The sequence below is a fragment of the Glycine max genome, chromosome 8, assembly GCF_000004515.6.
Source record: "Glycine max cultivar Williams 82 chromosome 8, Glycine_max_v4.0, whole genome shotgun sequence".
Classification (NCBI taxonomy): Eukaryota; Viridiplantae; Streptophyta; class Magnoliopsida; order Fabales; family Fabaceae; genus Glycine; species Glycine max.
This window is the reverse complement of record NC_038244.2, coordinates 40,789,799-40,807,519: the sequence shown is the minus strand read 5'-3', so window position 1 is coordinate 40,807,519 and position 17,721 is coordinate 40,789,799. Positions and strand designations below refer to the sequence as shown.

General features: G+C 30.7%; 1 protein-coding gene across 8 annotated transcripts; it reads right to left on the bottom strand.

Moving 5' to 3' along the window:
• Positions 1–6,301: 6,301 nt before the first annotated feature.
• IQD30 (protein IQ-DOMAIN 30) lies at positions 6,302–11,556 on the bottom strand. Of its 8 annotated transcripts, none has more exons than XM_006585949.4 (7): positions 11,512–11,556; positions 10,662–10,804; positions 10,083–10,346; positions 8,683–8,871; positions 8,381–8,461; positions 7,091–8,072; positions 6,302–6,500 (listed from the first exon to the last, which is right to left on the bottom strand). In XM_006585949.4, the coding sequence occupies exons 2-7, from the start codon at positions 10,755–10,757 to the stop codon at positions 6,469–6,471; spliced, it is 1,644 nt and encodes a 547-aa protein (XP_006586012.1). In that variant the 5' UTR covers positions 10,758–10,804; positions 11,512–11,556; the 3' UTR covers positions 6,302–6,468. The 8 variants fall into 8 exon arrangements, with proteins under 8 accessions (XP_006586012.1, XP_006586010.1, XP_006586013.1 ...); XM_006585947.4 differs by lacking the exon at positions 11,512–11,556 and adding an exon at positions 11,330–11,505; XM_006585950.3 differs by lacking the exon at positions 11,512–11,556 and adding an exon at positions 11,048–11,499.
• Between the last annotated feature and the right edge of the window lie 6,165 nt (positions 11,557–17,721).

Here is a 17,721-nt window from a genome sequence, read left to right as displayed (position 1 = left end):
CTCAAATAGTCCACTTGAGATTTCTACTATACTTATAAATCCCTTTACAACTTCTAAACCACCCAGGGATACCCTTACCTTGTGTTCATAAAAGTTTACAAATCAAGAGACCCACTGCCTCTTGATTAAAAATAGTTTGCTTTGAAGTACAGAAGAATGTTTTTCTCTCTTTTAGAGAAGAATGATACAACTTGAAGAACTTATAAGAATCCTTAATGATTTTTCAAGTGTTTGGCCAAAGGTTTTCTTGTGAGAGGATAAGATAATGAATGTTCTGTAAAACTCTGAAGAATTTCAAATACAAGCCACATATTTATAGGCCTTTGGTGACCTTTCAAAAAACTTGTGAAGAGTTATGACTTTTCAGAGTTATATTTGAAATTTCCTCATTAGTAATCAATTATAGATATGTGATAATCGATTACACAGTTAATTTTGAGGAGTTATGACTTTTCAGTTTGAATTTCAAAATTTTCCGTTATTGGTAATCGATTACACAATAGTGGTAACCGATTACAACTTTTAAATTTCAAATTCAAACTTTTCTGAAAGCTGTTAAAACCATTTTTGCTTCTGGTAATCAATTACAGCCTCTGGTAATCGATTACCAGAGAGAAATACATATTTTTCAAAATGTAATATTTACTTAAAAACTTTATAAGATATTTGAAAGCTTAAGTCTTTTAAGGCGAAACCTTTGCAACCTTTTTAAGAGATTCTTTTAACGTATAAAGGCCTATTGTAAATTGTTTCTCTTGATTTCTTGATCTTGACTTGAATCAACGTTGAATAGCTTTAATCTTTTGACATCATCAAAATCTTCATACAACATATGCACTTACAGAAAGTGTATGCTTCCTAGTTAGGAACCTAAAGTGTTAAATTGTAGCGCAATGTGTTAAGCGTGTTTGAAACACAAGTGTGAGGTCGTGGGTATTGTATAATTCATGAGAAGTGTCTGCATGCAAAAATTATTTTAGGGGTTGAATCTGAATCAAGAAGGTGAGACTCTAACAGATTCTTCGGAGTCTAGGCCTTACGGGTAAAGACACTTGGTTTGAGTGTTCCTTTAAGCTTATATTGATCCCATATGGTTGGAGTATTCTCACAAAATAAAGTGACCCTGACTGATCACCTTATGATTTTACTTAGTGAGAGTGACCTGACATACCCATTGTGTGGTGTATCATATTATGTACTCCTAAGCATCCCAGTGTGGTTTTTCACAGACATGGTATCACATTGCATATAGGCTTGAGTCTTAGTATAATTGTTGCATAATGCTTGCTAATTGTTTAGTATGAAATTGATGAGTGTTATTACGTCTTGACCTGAGCGTGTGATTGTAAAATAAATTTTAAATGATAAAGTAGTGAAGTGACGTGGATTGTATTAAGTTGAGCTATGTTATAAAACTTCCATAATTTATTTTGATTACGTCTTTGTTTATTTTTATTTTTTTTTAGAAATGTGATAACTCACTCCCTGTGTGCTATTTGTGTTTGGATCCTGTAATGATCTTGAACCTTGTGTTCGTGGGAGCAGATGACTAGGTGAATGACTTTAAAGAACTTTTTACTAGAGGACGCTGGGACACAATGCTCTGATAGGATGTGACATTGGGGATGAGTTTTTATTTAATTGCATGATATTATTTTATTTTATTTTACCTCACTGATTTAACAAAATTTCTTTTATAAACTTTAACGGCCTTATTCTGAGTCAGATATGTTTTTAATAAGTTTTATTGGGTAATGCGAATGTGACCATTTTACTCACATGTGCTCCTTTATGTTAATTAAATAAAATCATTTTAGTTAATTCCATATTTTATATGTTTTTTTATTTATATGTATATTGGGGTAGAATGTGTCAAAAAATTAAGTACTTTATACAAACAAAAATCTCAAAAAAGGCCAATTCATTTCTAAATAATTATTTTAGAACTTAATTTTGTAACTATATATTGATAATTGGTGTTATAAATTGCATAGAACCTTATTTATCACGATAGTATAAGTAAGGCCTTCAAGTGTTGTTTAAAGTATGTATACTTTAATGTTTCATATCTCTTTAAGAGTCATGATTAAAGGTACCTAGTCTATAAATATCTTCATTTATCAATTTTATAAAAATATTTTTTAAGAACAAAATCATGAGACTCAACTCAAATTAGTGTCAAAACGAACTATACTTCAGAAAAACTAAAACACTCTAAAAAAGGTCCTTAATCTCGACCCGAGAGGCTATTAGGCTCATACCAGTGGACAAAATCTCCAACGATATAGTTAGTGGACTTAAGGTAATAAGTAAGATAAAAGTTAAATTCGAACTTTTTTAAACATATGGCAAGTTATGTAAATTTGGTGGCAACCACTAATATCCTTTATATTTGGTGGACTCAAGATATGTTTCAATTCCATATCTTAGGAAAAAGGAAAAAAGAGATATCCAAGAGAAAGGGATTTTTTTTCCAAACTAATTGTTCGTCAATGACAAAATTGGTGAAGTGGCATGATATTGCTATTAGACTAACTAACATAAAATATGTTGGGGAGGGGGAGGGAGAGGGATGCAATGTTTTTGCTCTTGTTGAGAATGTGTAAACATCCCATTTTTCATAGACTAATTTAAAAAGAGTTGTTATTTGTAAATAAATAGAATTTTATGATAAGGTTTTTGTAATTAAACAAATAAAGAGAAATAAGTGTATTAAAATAATAGTTTAATAAAAAAAATGGTATTTTATTTATTCATTTGATAAAGAATAAAATAGAGTTTGTTTTTATAAAATAATAAAAATATATAAAATAATAGATTGTGAGTAGCCTAGGTATAAATAGCGATATTTTAGGTCAGAGGTAGTTTTTACAACTGCTTATTCCCTCAAATTTGTTTTCCCTCTCCTCCTCTTCAAAATTATTTCTTTTTCCCGCAGCCCACCAAATCTATCTCAGAAAAATGACGATCTCAGACTTATGCACCGTTGGATCATCGTGAAATTTAAGAATCACGTTTACAACCTAATTCGAAGATTTCACACCGTTGGGATTCGCAAAAATATGTCGGAGCTAAGAGAAATACCCTTTTCACCGTAGTTTTCTCTTTTTCCGCAAAAACCCAAAACGGTCTCCGTAAAACTACGATCCCAATTTCGTTAACTATTGGATTTTCATGAAATTTTGATATGTGGTTCGCGATTCAATTCCACACAACTTCACCGTTGGATTTGTGAGATAATATTCACGAAGAGAAAAAGGAATCACACGAAGACAGTACAAGTGGAGACTTCAATCCCTTCTCTGTCTCTCTAATGTTTGGGAACTCTATCAAAGAAGTCGGAGGAAAAATTGGAGGAATCTCAGGGAACCGCTAGAGATGCCGCTATCAATGTCGGAAGACATGTGAGCCCTCTTAGAGGTAAGGGATGAGTTATTCACAATTGGAGATTAGTGAGAACATGTGTAGGGATACATAGAGGATTAAATTGGGGTTTATTTTGGGGTGTTTATTAAATTATAATTTTTCCTTTACAATTATAAATACAATATTATTGTCCTTATGTACCAATTGATGTTCTGATAAGAATTAATTGATAAACTTGAGTGTTCTTGATGTTTTGTGTTTTGACCCATGATTTTGATATAATTGTGTAAAATTATTTGAAGGGTTTTACTGCCCATGTTGTGATAAACCTTTTGTATAAATTGTTACAGTGAGATTATGAAATGGTGATTCAAATTGTGAGTATGTAATAAATTAAACTTGTGATGAATGGTGAAATAAATGTGTATTGAGCTGTGAGTTATGAACTGTGCAATCACAAAATTGTAAAACCCTTTAAGGGCGACGAGTATTGTGATGGGATCCACTGTGGGAACCCGGCGAGACAAAATGATTTTGAAAAAACAATTGAGTAGTCGTGTGTATTGCATAGTTCATAGATAAAGTGTATATGATTCATGAGGTGTAATAACGTGTTAAATTGAGATTATACCATTGTGATTGAGATCGAGTGTATGTGATAAATTGAGTATGTATATGATTGAGATATATATGTGCATTGAGTTGTGAACTATGAATTGTACAATCACACGACCATAAGACCCTTTAAGGGCGACGAGTTAATGCTAAGTCCCTTTAAGGGTGACGAGTTAATGCTAAGACCCTTTAAGGGCGACGAGATAAACTATTTCGAAAACAATTGAAGAGTCGTGTGTTTTGTACAGTTCATAGATAGAGTTTGTGTGCTAAAATATTTTCTGGGTTGGACCTGAATTAGGAGGGAGAGACCCTGATAGACTCTTCGGAGTGTATGGCTTGGGGGTCACCCGGTTTGAGTCCTCATTTAAGCCTGTGTTGATCCCATACGGTTAGAGCACTCTCGTAAAACACTGTGATCCTTACTGGTCTCCCTGTGATCTTACCTAGTGAGAGTGACCTGACTTGCTAGTGTGTGGTTTGTCTTGTCATGTACTCCTAGGCGCCCGACGAGGTTTTTCAATGACATGGTATCACATTGCATATAGGATTAAGTCTTAGTGTATATGTTGCATAACGCTTGTGTATTGATCGATATTGAGTGTATATGTTGCATAACGTTTGTGTATTGATCGATATTGATTGGCTTGGTGATATTGTGTGTTGATCCTTGAGTACGTGAATGTTATGAAACTTAATTAGACATGTGGTGTTATGATGTGATGTTGGGTGACAAAGTGGTGAAATAATGTGAGCTATGTTTAAGTAAGTTTAATTTTATTTTTATGATATTTATACCTATATGTTACCTTGTTATTCTTCATTAGTTAGGAATGTGATAACTCACTCCCGGTATGTTATTTGTGTTTGGATCCTGTGATGATCTCGAACCTTATGTTCGTGGGAACAGATGAATAGGTGAATGACTATGAAGAACCTGATGCTAGAGGACACAGGAACACAATACTCTGATAGGATGTGATATTAAGGTATAGGTTCTATATTAATTGTATGAAGTTTTATACGGCCTGGTTTTGAGCCGAAGTGAATTTATTATTTATTTTGATAAGTTTTATTATGATGTTAGAAAGGTGAATGTGAGCCTTTTACCCTTTTGAAAAACTTGTATTTAAATGTGTTTTAAAATTTTTTTAATTAAGTTTGATTTCTTATTTCTTTTATTATTAGTACATATGTATGGGGTAGAGGGTGTCATAGAATGTAGTTTGGATATAACGCTTAAAGTTTGTATGAGGAAATAGAGAGTTTAAATTGGTTATAACGAAATTTATATTTGTATATTTGAATTCATTAAGGTTGTGGATTGAATGGTTAAGAAAGAAGGAATGAAAAAAAAAAATCATCAATTTAATCCTCTGTCTAACAAAAAATCAAAAATTAGATTTTTATTGGAAATAGTTATATGCATTTTCTCTCTTTGCTAATACACTCTCCTTCTAATTTTTATTTCCTAAAATACCCCTGACAACCCGTTCTCACTCTAGTCTCTTTACTACGTCCACTTTGCGCTGCGTCAATCTTTGCGAAGCTTCAAGACCTAATATTGGGTTGAATGAACTTAACTTTGTCTTTTCAACCATGGTTGTTCTGTCACAGAATTATGCTGTACGATCAATTTTCAAACAAAGACTGAAATTCTATCAGGAACAATGTTACTACAGATGGGAGAAAACTTTATATGTTTGATGTGGTTGATTCATAGTAAGAAGGTCTCATATGTGATGGTTTATGGTCAGATTCTTGATTTATCAAACGGGCAATCTGAAACTTAAAGTGCATATTCTTAATTTTGTTCTTATTTTATGTGTTTGCAGATTTTATGTGCACGAGTATTTTCATCTTAATTATTCTTATTCAATGAAATCATTCTTAAAATATTCTTAATTTAATTGAGAATTATTTGTATTACTTCTTTTTTATTCTTAATTCAATTTTCAATAAACAGTACTTTAGAAGAAGAAGAAAAATTAAATAATATTAACTAATTTTCTTAATTAATATAATTAAGAAAAAAAATATATCCAAAATCAGTGTATAACAAAGAGAAAAGGGTAGTATACTAGTATATTAGAAAGAAAATATCAGCATATTGAGAGATCGGTCTCACGCCACATTTAGAATTCATCTCTGATACACCATATTGCTTTGACATTACATATTACATGTTTGATCCGAAAGTTTTATCAAAATTTGAAATTTTCGCATTCCCTTGAAATTATTATTTGAGGAGTACAATAACACAAAGCAGAGAAACCAAATGCAAGAGCTGAGATCCTTTCATATGTACCCTACCAACACATTACGTAAAATATATTTCATACATAATGATTCTGATTACACGATATATCCATCCATATTTATGACCATAAATAAGAACGATGAGTAAAGAAAGGCGAATTCAGCAAATATTTCACTCTATTAGTTGTACCTCCTTGCACCATCTTTGAACTGAAAGATTATGCATCGTCACCTTCTCCACTTAGGTTGCATCAACTTATCTGAAATTGATAATATCCACATAACAGAGTGATGAATGGAAAAAGTAAAGCTTCAAAAGAGTTCAATACTATTGTAAGGAGTCCATCATTCTTGGATAAAGAGAAAATAAAAACACTTGATAGCCCCCTTATATATATTGCATATCAAACAAAAAATATTTCTTATTGTGCGAAATGAGAAATATAAATATAGACCATTGAATATTATTTGAATGATCAAGATTAAAAGATTAAATGTGACTTTTCAAGAGGTCATGTGACCATTAAATAGTACATAATCTTAGACCATTCATGTAATGCTTGGTCATGCACTAAAAAAGTTATCATTTTGAAACAAGTTTCCCAATCCTGAAACACACTAGAAATAAGCATGCATGTGAAGACCAATTATAAGCATATGTATATTGAGCATTTGTTTCTGTAGATGAATGTATATGTCTATGCAAGTCATTGTATTTGTATTTGCAAAAGCATTTGTTACAAATTAACAATCAATTGAAAAGATAAATAAAGACCAGTAAAACCAAATGTGTATCTCATCAATAGATGAAAAAGTATGGAGAAAAAGGTGCAAAATCCTAAATTCTTACCTGTGCCATCCCTTGAAGATGATAGAGATCTGTCAGTCCTTATCTTGTTGCTCAAGGCAGACAATCTATCTGACCGCGGAGAGAATGAACCATACTTGCCATTAAGCGAAGACGAAAGTGAAAGCCGCCGGGTGACACTACTTACATCTGCCAAATCGCTAACAGACCTTGGAGAGCCTTGTCCATGTCCTCTTAGCTTAGCTTTTGTAGATTCAGTTGGAGCCATATAACTAGGCCGTCTTGGAGTGTTACTATGCAACAGATTTTCATGATCTGTAAAATTAGCAGGCAGGGAAGCTCTTCTCTGGAAATTCTTAGAATTTATATCATTCAAGTCCTCAATGAATTCTCCATCTTTACCATTCATCAAGCTAGATTGCAAGGGAGCATTAGTATCATTACATGACTCATTATTTTCATTCTCTTCAGCTTGCTGTCCTAGACTTTTCTCAACATCAAACTGTTTTGACTCTGACACTGCCGAGTCTTCCAACTTCTTTGAAGGAGCATCAGCATCTTCCTCTTGAACATCATTCACTGTTGCATGATCAGAAACTATTCTTGTGATGTTAGTTCTTTTCTCATGAGCAACCTCAGATTTATCAAAAACATTCTGAATTTGAGTTTTTCTAGGACTCTTTTTCTCAATTTCCTTTTGTGGGTGTTCCTTAGCTGAATGCAATGGGAGGTTTGAATCCTTTTTGGGATACCGTTTATGTTTGTTAGAATCTGAAACTGAATCATCACCAGCCCTCACAGCAGGTGCTTTCCTGGCATTTCTTTTAACTTGTCGCTTGCTAGTTTCAACTGTTTGACAACTTCCATTTTTCTTATCAGATATTGAATCAGGTTTCAGCACTTCTCGAAGAGGTACCCAAAAGTGTGATTTTGTCCAACGTTCGAGCCACTCCCAAGCCAAGTTAGGTTCACCAGCATTATATTTGAGATTTGGAGAAACAGCAGAGGATGATGAAGCCAGAAGCTGAAAGGGATAACATATACTATAAGTTATGATCTAAAACAAGGTAAGTTTGAAAACAAGAAGTGGAAAAAGGGACAAGAGTAAGAAAACATCCTTCTCCCAACCTTAGTTATACAATTCATATTCATAATTCATAAACCATATCAGTAAATGAGTTTGGTGAATGACCTATGAAATGGGGTTAACAACTTACAATCAATCAGGCACCAAATTCTTTCTTTTATTGCAATCAATATAATTCATTTTAATAAATTCAAAGCTATAAGAACAAAGTTACACTTTTTATATTAGACAAAAATACTTCCTACCTTGTTAACAAAGATATTATCTGAGAGCTTCGCTGCCTGTGTGGTTGCATCTACTCCAACAGAATTCGGAAATTTAGTATCCTGAACAAAAAGATATTGCAGAAGTAGTTAGCTTTTGCATAGAAGGAAAAGAGGAAGGTAACTGATGAAATTCAGCTTGTCATAAATGCTATGTGATGTGAAGCATAAATCCCTAGAACCCGCTCATTGTGTTATAGCATCTTTCAATATTAATTAAATGAAAAACCTCTAACATGTCTATTAAAAAATTGTGTTGACACCAATAGTTAAAGTACTTTTACCTTAAAAAATTTCTGGACTGCAAGGCCAATATCTGAGTGCCTAACCTTGTAACCACGAGCCAATGCTTGAAATTTAACTATTGACTTCACACAATATAAAGCAGAAATAGCTTGTCGTCGAACCAACTGGCCACGAATATAAGATTGCAGAGGTATGATACCTTTGAGAGTTTTAAATGTCCCACGCGCCTTCAATTCAGTAATATAGGAATCACTTTATGTATTCATGAACCATAGACTTGCAAACTTCCGTATGAGGAATCAGTGTTTGTGAAAATTGCACTTTGCAGTGACAGTTTATAAATTAAAGATCAAAGCACATTGCAATTGTATGGCCAAATATATTTAGGAAGAATTCCAAATAATAATGTATTAATGATATGTTGAACAGAAAAAGGCCATAAAGGAAACAAATATATTTTTCAACTGAGAACTTAAACTTTTAAAACTGAAATCACTGCAGTTGTGTTGATATCTGTCAACATTTCTAACACATGAAACGCTCCCAAGGTCCTCTAAATAATCATAACTGAGATGCATCAGCTAATTCTATTCAACAAGTATCAGCTATAAGGCTACATTAAATTTGGTTTAGTATCTAAGATTAAAAGATTAAGAATTACAAAAAAAATTAAAAAATCCCAAAACGTATGTTGATTATTTTTTTTACCATATTCTCTATACCTGTGAAACACAGCTACAATATATGATACAAGTACAACTGAATATATACAGGAAATTCTATAAAAGTAAAGGATATGATGCGGCTGGATATGCTAGCACAAATTAAAAAAAGTTCAACATTGTTAGTTTATTCAATTTCATACAAACAAATCACAAGCAGGAAGTCCGATCAAAGTCATAACAATCCCAACTCAAGAAAAAGGATGCAACTCATATCTATACTTATTTTTTTGAAAGAATACTCTCAGGAGTCAGGATAATTAATCTGAAGCATTAAATACAAATCAGTACTGGATTCAGATACCTCCAAAAAAATATTAACAAAGGCTGCGTTTTATTTCTCAAAGGTCTTCTATTTCAAGAAGTAAACCAAGTTGTAGATGTACTCCAGAACAACAGAATGAACTCCAGAATTCAAACCCAATTCTAAAATTCTATTGAAAAAAAGTTACAGAACAGAAGATTGTTAAGCAGTGATCATTTTCATTTATGATGAAATATCTGAGAGAAGAGGTTCAAGTACAGGAATGACAAACTAATAAACATTAATCACCCAAGACATGGTCCAGAAGAAAGTGGTCACAACATGTTACTAAAATAAAAGGGTTTCCCTAATAATTTGTACAAATAGAAAATAACTCAAAGGAGTATTTAGAAATTTGATAGTGAACATAACTTCCAAAGGATATTGTATAAATATAAGATGTGAATACCACCTGATAGCCTCTAATAGCAGCCTGAACTATTATAGCTGCTTCTATTTGCCTGATTTTCTCATGATGGTCCCCAGAACCAATATTAGCAAGTGATTGTGCATTGTCCTGTTTGTCTCTAATTGAAAGATTTACACCATCATTTGATGATATGCTTACTACTTCCTTTTCTGATAGCACTCCTTTAGTAGCATTAGCTCCGGATGTTGGAGCAGACATTGATGCCTCGGAAGACGCCACCAGAACATCCTTGTAACTTGAAGGTTTCTTTACAACAGAATTGAGATCAGAATTACAACTTACAGTTACAGCCAACAAACAACACACTACATCTACACATATTTCAGAAAAAAAATTCACTTTAGGTTTAGGCATTTGGACATATGATCCATAATGTGGATTAAATAACAAATGTATTATGCACTTTAATGCTGCAGGTAAATTTTCACCAGTTAAAGATTCTGTCCTTCACACTCTTTTCTATATAATACAGACAATGAGTATAAGTGTTTCTACCCCGAAAGGGGTTGCAATTCCCCCCCCCCCCCCCCCCCCCCCCCAAAAAAAAAAAAAAAAACTTACATTAATATCTTTCTCTCTAGAAGACTTGGACTTCGATGATGATTTCTTCCCCAGAAGTAAGTTTCTGATCCATTTTCCAGGACTTTGTCTTCCCATCTCGCCAAATATAAATGTCAGAAAGCACAGAACTCAAATATCAAAACCTGCAAGAATCATATACAACAGAAACCCAATTAAATCTTAATTAGGAAATTTTCAGGAAAAAAAAAACAGTTAGACATTTAATTCGACCTTGCAAAGACCAAGAACCAGAAACATAAAATCAGAATTAAAAAATAATAATTACACTAGCACCAGCACATTGTAATTTCTTCTCACACATAAGGTAACATTATTATCATTATCTCCAATTTAAACAATATATCAGTTCTGCACAGAAAATTTACCACAAGGAGTTTAAAATAAAAATAAAAAGAAGTCTTCACTCTTCAGTTCATATTTTCTACTAATAAGGACAAGAAGTAGAAGTCAAAGAGAAGCAGAAATGGTTCTTCTTGTGCACAATGCCAAACAAAAGTCACCTTCAAGGTGCACGCTTTCCTATAAGAGAACAGTGAAACTAGGAAAAACACAAATATTTGATGCCAACAAGAAGGAAAGGAACATGTCCAGAGATTAGAGAATAAGTGAGTGAGAAAAAAGTTATGAAGTGGAATGCATGAACATACATAAACATAATAACTGTCATAACATTTGAGGAAGGAATGATGTGCGAGAAGAAAACTTTAGAACTTAGAAGGAAATTAAAGAGATAAATAAATTAAACAACGTGGCAGGTCATTAAGGAACCGACAGAAGTGACAGTGTACTATGGAATTCAAGAGACTCTGGAATACAACTGAAAAGATACCTCCCTCGAGGTTTCATGTTTCAAATCTGAAGCAAATAGATCCACGTTTTTTTTTATCATTATTCTTATTCTATATTCTATATTTTTGTGGTCCCGGATAGAGAAATAAATGTAGAAAATAATGTTTTGGTATTTATAAGGTTGAATTCATATTGTTGTGGAAATTACTATGTGAACAGAACATCTCTTATATAATTTAACATATATATATATATATTTAAGTGGTTGGGTTTTGTTTTTTTAATAGATACATTTAGAAATTATATTTCTGAATACATATTGAAAAGACATAGTTACCTGACTATCATAAACTTTGGTATTTATATTCTGTATTTTAAACAGAAAAGCATCAATTCTTTTTATAGTTAAAATTATGTTTCATATTTGAAAATTATATTTTTATTTTTTTATCAAATAGAAAAACTAATCTAATAACTAATAATGTCAAAAGGAGTGTTCAAAATTTTGTGTTTAGTATATTTATACCAAAAGTCATACACATACAATAATTTATATAATATTATATTTTATATCATCTTTCCTATTATATCATTTATTACGTTTTAAATTTAAATTTTTTTTCTTTTTCTCTCTTCATTGTATAAATATAATTTTTCTATTTATATAGAGTCTAAATTTTATGTGCCTTTAATATAAATAAATTTTATATTATTAATAGATCAGAAATTATAAAAAATTCAAATAAAACAATTGATATAAAAATTAACAAATTGATAATTTATACTTAGATAAGAGTGTAAAAACTCAATAATACATTATCCATATAAAAGATGACTGCTTATGGTAATTGAAATCCATCTAATCATTTGTCATTTCAAAAGTGAGGTGTCTTTTGTCGTCATGTTGCAATGATGGATACATACGATATTAATAATTTAGTAGATTTGTATAAAAGAAGCCACAGCCACTGCACCGCCCGTTGCAAATGAATCCATTTTTCAACTCGATATTTTGATTTTAGGATTTTTTTTTACGAAAATAAGTAAAAAAGAAAAAAAATTACGTAAAATTTAATTATATTTTAAAATTATTTGCACGGGATGGGTGATATTTTATATATCGGAGACCAAAATTATGGCAGGTTTTGAATTTTCAATACAAGACATTTTAAATTCTCTATATGTGTTGATAAACATATACATATATTTATGTGGTATAACTTTTCAATATAAACTTAATAATTAAAATAAATTTAAATTTAAATATTTTATTTTTAAGTATTTAAACTGCAAAAATAATTGGATACTTAGATATTACGTATTTATTCCTTAATTGGATACTTAAATATTACGTATTTATTCCTTAAATTAAAATGATTCTATTTAATAATTTCGTTAAATTTTATTTTTAGTTTCTGAACCTTTATATTATGTAATTTAGTTCTTAAATTTTTTTTTTTAAAAAAAATTAATCCCTCCTCACAACTTAAGTTTAAAAAAAATAAAGAAATTAGGAAGTAATATCAGATATAAAAACATATTTTTTTAATTTTAAAGATTAAATTGCGTGATATAAAAGTTTGAAGACTAAAAATATATTGTATCCTAAAATATTATATATATATATATATATATATATATATATATATATATATATATATATATATATATATATATATATATATATATATATAATTGTATTAAGTTTTAAATTGATCATTTGAGATATACAGATGTTGTTCTTCAATGTGAATTTGAAAAATAAAACGTTCTCAAAGAAGATTCGAAATATTTGTTAACAAAACTACCCTACTTCTTATATAAGAAAAAAGAGAGAAAGAGTAATAGAAAAATATACTTTTATATATTTATGCAATTCATCTTTCTTTTCAAATAATAAATTAAAAAATATGCATTAAAAATACATAATAATTTGATACTATCATCTAATCATGTATTATAAGTTTATAAATTTTATAATAACTTCTTTTTAAAGTCATAATAAGGATGATCTTGATTATGTGATGTATAAAATTGTTTTAGACTGTTGAACTCTAAAATATTTTATATTTAATTTCTTGAAATAAATCTTAATGGCTGATGAAAAAATATAAAAGAAAATCAAATTGCGGCCATTAAAACTAAAAATTGGGGTTTCAAATTTAAATGTTAAGGTGAGACATTTCAATGACTAATTATTTTTTTAATTTAAATTAAACTTTTTTTACAGAATTTAAATTAAAGTTTTACATTAGTAACTTATACAATATCTTACATTAGTAACTTATACAATATCGACCTAAAGGTACGCATATTCTAAACTTAAATTTTATTAAATTATTGAAACTAATTCAAGAGTAAACTAAAGTGATGTTTCATATTCTTGAAAAACAATGCTTCAAAATATACGGGCTGAGAAAAGTCCATGGGTCTGCTTAATGATTTACCTTGATTTCGTATCCGCTATGGCCCATGATATTGATACCCCTCGTTTTATCTTCACATCTCCATTTTCTTATATAAAAATATTTTTTTTATATAGAAATTAGTTTTTGTCATGTATAACTATACTGGTTCCCATTTTATATAGATATTAAATACACAAAGAAAACTATTTTATTTTTCTGAATTGTCTTGGCAAGCCAAAACACCAAATGGAAACTAATTTTTTCATGTAGTCAATTTGTTTTATTTATGCACAATGTTTTTTATTAAAAAGTTTAATAACTTTAACAAGTTGAATAACTCATTAAATAAAATATTAATTAATTAAATTAAATTTTGACACTTAATTTTTATTTTTTTAAAATTATCTTAATAATTAAATTAACATGAAAAATTAAAAAATAAGGAGAAAATACAAAATAAATCAAAATAAGTCAATATACTCAGCAAACAAGTAAGTCAGCATACGAAGAAATATTACAAAATAAGTGAACATCAGATACAAAATAGTAATACAAAGAAGTTAAAATAGTAACACCAAAACATCATTGGTGGGTCTAGCTTCCTCCCATGATATGAACATCCCAGTGCAATGCCTAATGTTGCGAGTGTTAATATGCATTGTGTGGAGGTATAAACATTAGTGCTAAGGGTATTCTTAGATCATGCATAGCCTTAAACTCTTGAGCAATCCTCTCAAGTAAAGCCTACAAAAACGAATATAAATAAGATAAATAAGTATTATGAAGGTTTCATTGTCATTCAATACATAGGGATGATATGATATTTAATTACACTTATAGGAAAATCATGAGACTCGCTCAAATTGGTCTCTAGCTTACTACATCCAAGTAGCGGCTGCACAAGTACTCTGGAGGAGCCTCTCAGAGGATGTCCGTTTACTAATGCCTAATGTTTGTATGAGAGAATGTATGGAATTATTCAAGCATGCACATCGATGGAAAAACCTTAAGCATAGGCACTCCTTTGGTTTCATAATCAAGGATGAGAACGAGATATTTGAATAAACCTCGCATAACATTCCTCAACAAAAGGTACATAAAGTGTGGTGAGTAAGGAATCCCTTATACATGCTAAAACTGTCGTAGCACCCTCTCACGTGGATAGATTGAGAGACATGCAACATGGGAGCTAACTTGAGAAATCCATAGAAAAAAGATATGTCATGGAACTAAACCTCTTTGTACAATTGATAGGGTGTTCAAATGACCTCCTCTACCTACAACACATCTAGTACTATTCACATCGTAAACCAGGATTGACTCAAAGATAAAACAATTAAAACTTACATTTTAGGTTCACCAACACAAAAGTATTTGTCATTAAAGTACAAAAATGTCTCAAATATTGATAAAAAAAAAGTCATATATGTTAGCAAAAATGTTCAACATATATAAAGTAACTTTCTTTTAAAATTTATTTTAGGTCTCGCTTATCGTTAAGTTGACTTTATCGTGAACACATCACCAATGCCCCCTCAATCAAATCCATTAACATAATTAATTGTCATAAAAAAAAAAAAGCACAAGCCAAATAAAATAAAACAAATTTTGCACTTGAAATAGGGTCATATGCATCCTCAAGTCTATTATGTCTGATGCATGTTGGCCATGTTAAGCTAACCTTATAGGTAACACGAGGCAGTGACAACTTATATACTTCCTTCATTCCTATATATAAGATTTAAGTTTAAAATGATGTGTGTTTCTTTTCATAAGACCTAATTTATAATATTTTATCATTAATCATTTTTAGACTAGAAATATTCCTCATTAAAAGAAGAAAGATAATATATTGATAAACCATTAAAAGAAATAGAAGTATTAACAACAAGGATAGTTTTGAAAAAAGTTATAAATTTAAGACAAATTTATTGTTATCAACTAAATTAATCACTTTCCTTAATCTTAATGAATTAGACAATTGAATCTTATATAGAGATATGGAGGGAGTATAATCGTTGCATCTCTCAAGAGCGTCAAGAAGGTCTAAGTAGGCCATGTCCATGCACATGGAACTCTTGTCAACAAATATCATGCAACAAGAAAATGTAGTAAATAAGCTTTGACTACAAAGACAACGTGTTTGACTCAGATGTGTGCATATATGATACCCCATTTTAGCTAGTTAAATGCATGTGCACTCCTCATGTAGTCCCATCATATGCCTAGTTAAAACTCATCATGAGCATGGCCATCAAATAGTTGGGTGCTTATCATAGCTTAACACTCTTAAGAACATATAGGGTCCAACAATATGCAGATGTAGCAAATATGACACATCATTTAGAGTGATATTCAATCATCTCCCTTACTTAAAGGTGGAAGGAGATGGTGTCTTTCTATCACCTCTCAACAAAAAACAAGATGCACATATCCATTATGTGATAGCTTTCTTGTATAAGAGGCACTCACCCTCACTAACAATGATTGACATAAGTGGTAATGGTTTGTGTTCCTTAACTAAGTATTTTAGGATTTGAATCTTGATTGGTCATTGGGTATGACATAAATCATGTTGGGAGGGGAATACTACCTTATACTCTCTCAAAATCTCTGACGAAGATTGTTCATTGCTTTCGGTGGAAGCAATTTCATACCAATACCATGGTTATAAAAAAAACAGAGACAATCATCCTAACCTCTCCGTGGAACTCCTGAATCACCTACTTGTACTCAAGAAGGGACAAAATCTTGCTTTTATGACTAACCACCTTTAGACATTGGCGGTTTAATCCTTCCCATAATCATAGGACTATATGGTTTGCATAAGACCTTAAGATAGAATGGTTTACATGGCCAACTTCTTAATGTTTCATACATATAATTACATACTAAAACACTATTTTGCTTGCATGTGTGGTGTCAAAGGATTATGAATAAACAATTGAACATCAATTGACAATTGTTGCTAAAGAGCTCAATTATTCCGCTATATTAGTATTTCGTTAGTAATAAGCTTTGTGTCACTTACAATGTATCGATTCCTTCTAGGTGCATGCATTTAAGCATTAGTTAACAACATGACTAGAATTTTGTTATGTCCCTCCTCTTTATTAGGGTTATGACACGCATAACATACTGAACGAATTATAATAATTATTATTTGGGTTAGCCAAAATGATCCCATGCAACCCAACAACCCGTAGTTGGGTTGGGTTGGATTGATCGAGTTCGAGTGTTGATCGCAACTCACTTACTTCCCTAGTTATGCATGAAAATAGTCAAATTAAGTAAGATTCCAAAAAATATTCTTTATATAAGAGGAAGCTAAATAGTTAAAGAGTTTAAAACAAATATATTTTACTTACTATTTATTAAACTTAGAAAAACGACTAATGATTAAGAGTATTTTTTATGAAAATTAATTATTACAAAAAATATTTTAAATTGATTCTTATAAAGGAAATCAAATTTCTATTTATGTTGTTATTATAGAGGTAAGAGACTATGATTTAAATATAATTATTACTAACTTTAAGAGAAGTCAATATTATAATTATTCAATTTATTTGTCGCAAAGGTTTAAGGAAAACTCTAGTGAACAATCATACATGTATTAACAATGGTTGATACAAGTGGTAGTGACTTGTATCTTTTAAACAAGTGATTCAAGCTAGGTTTGAATCCTGATTGATTTTTGGATATGAAAAAAATCGTGTTGCATTGGGAGGAAAATATCCATCATGTGTGCGTTTGAGATTCTCAACAAAGATTAATCATCACTTTCGATGGAAACTATTTTATACTAATACCATGTTTATAAATATATATATATATATATA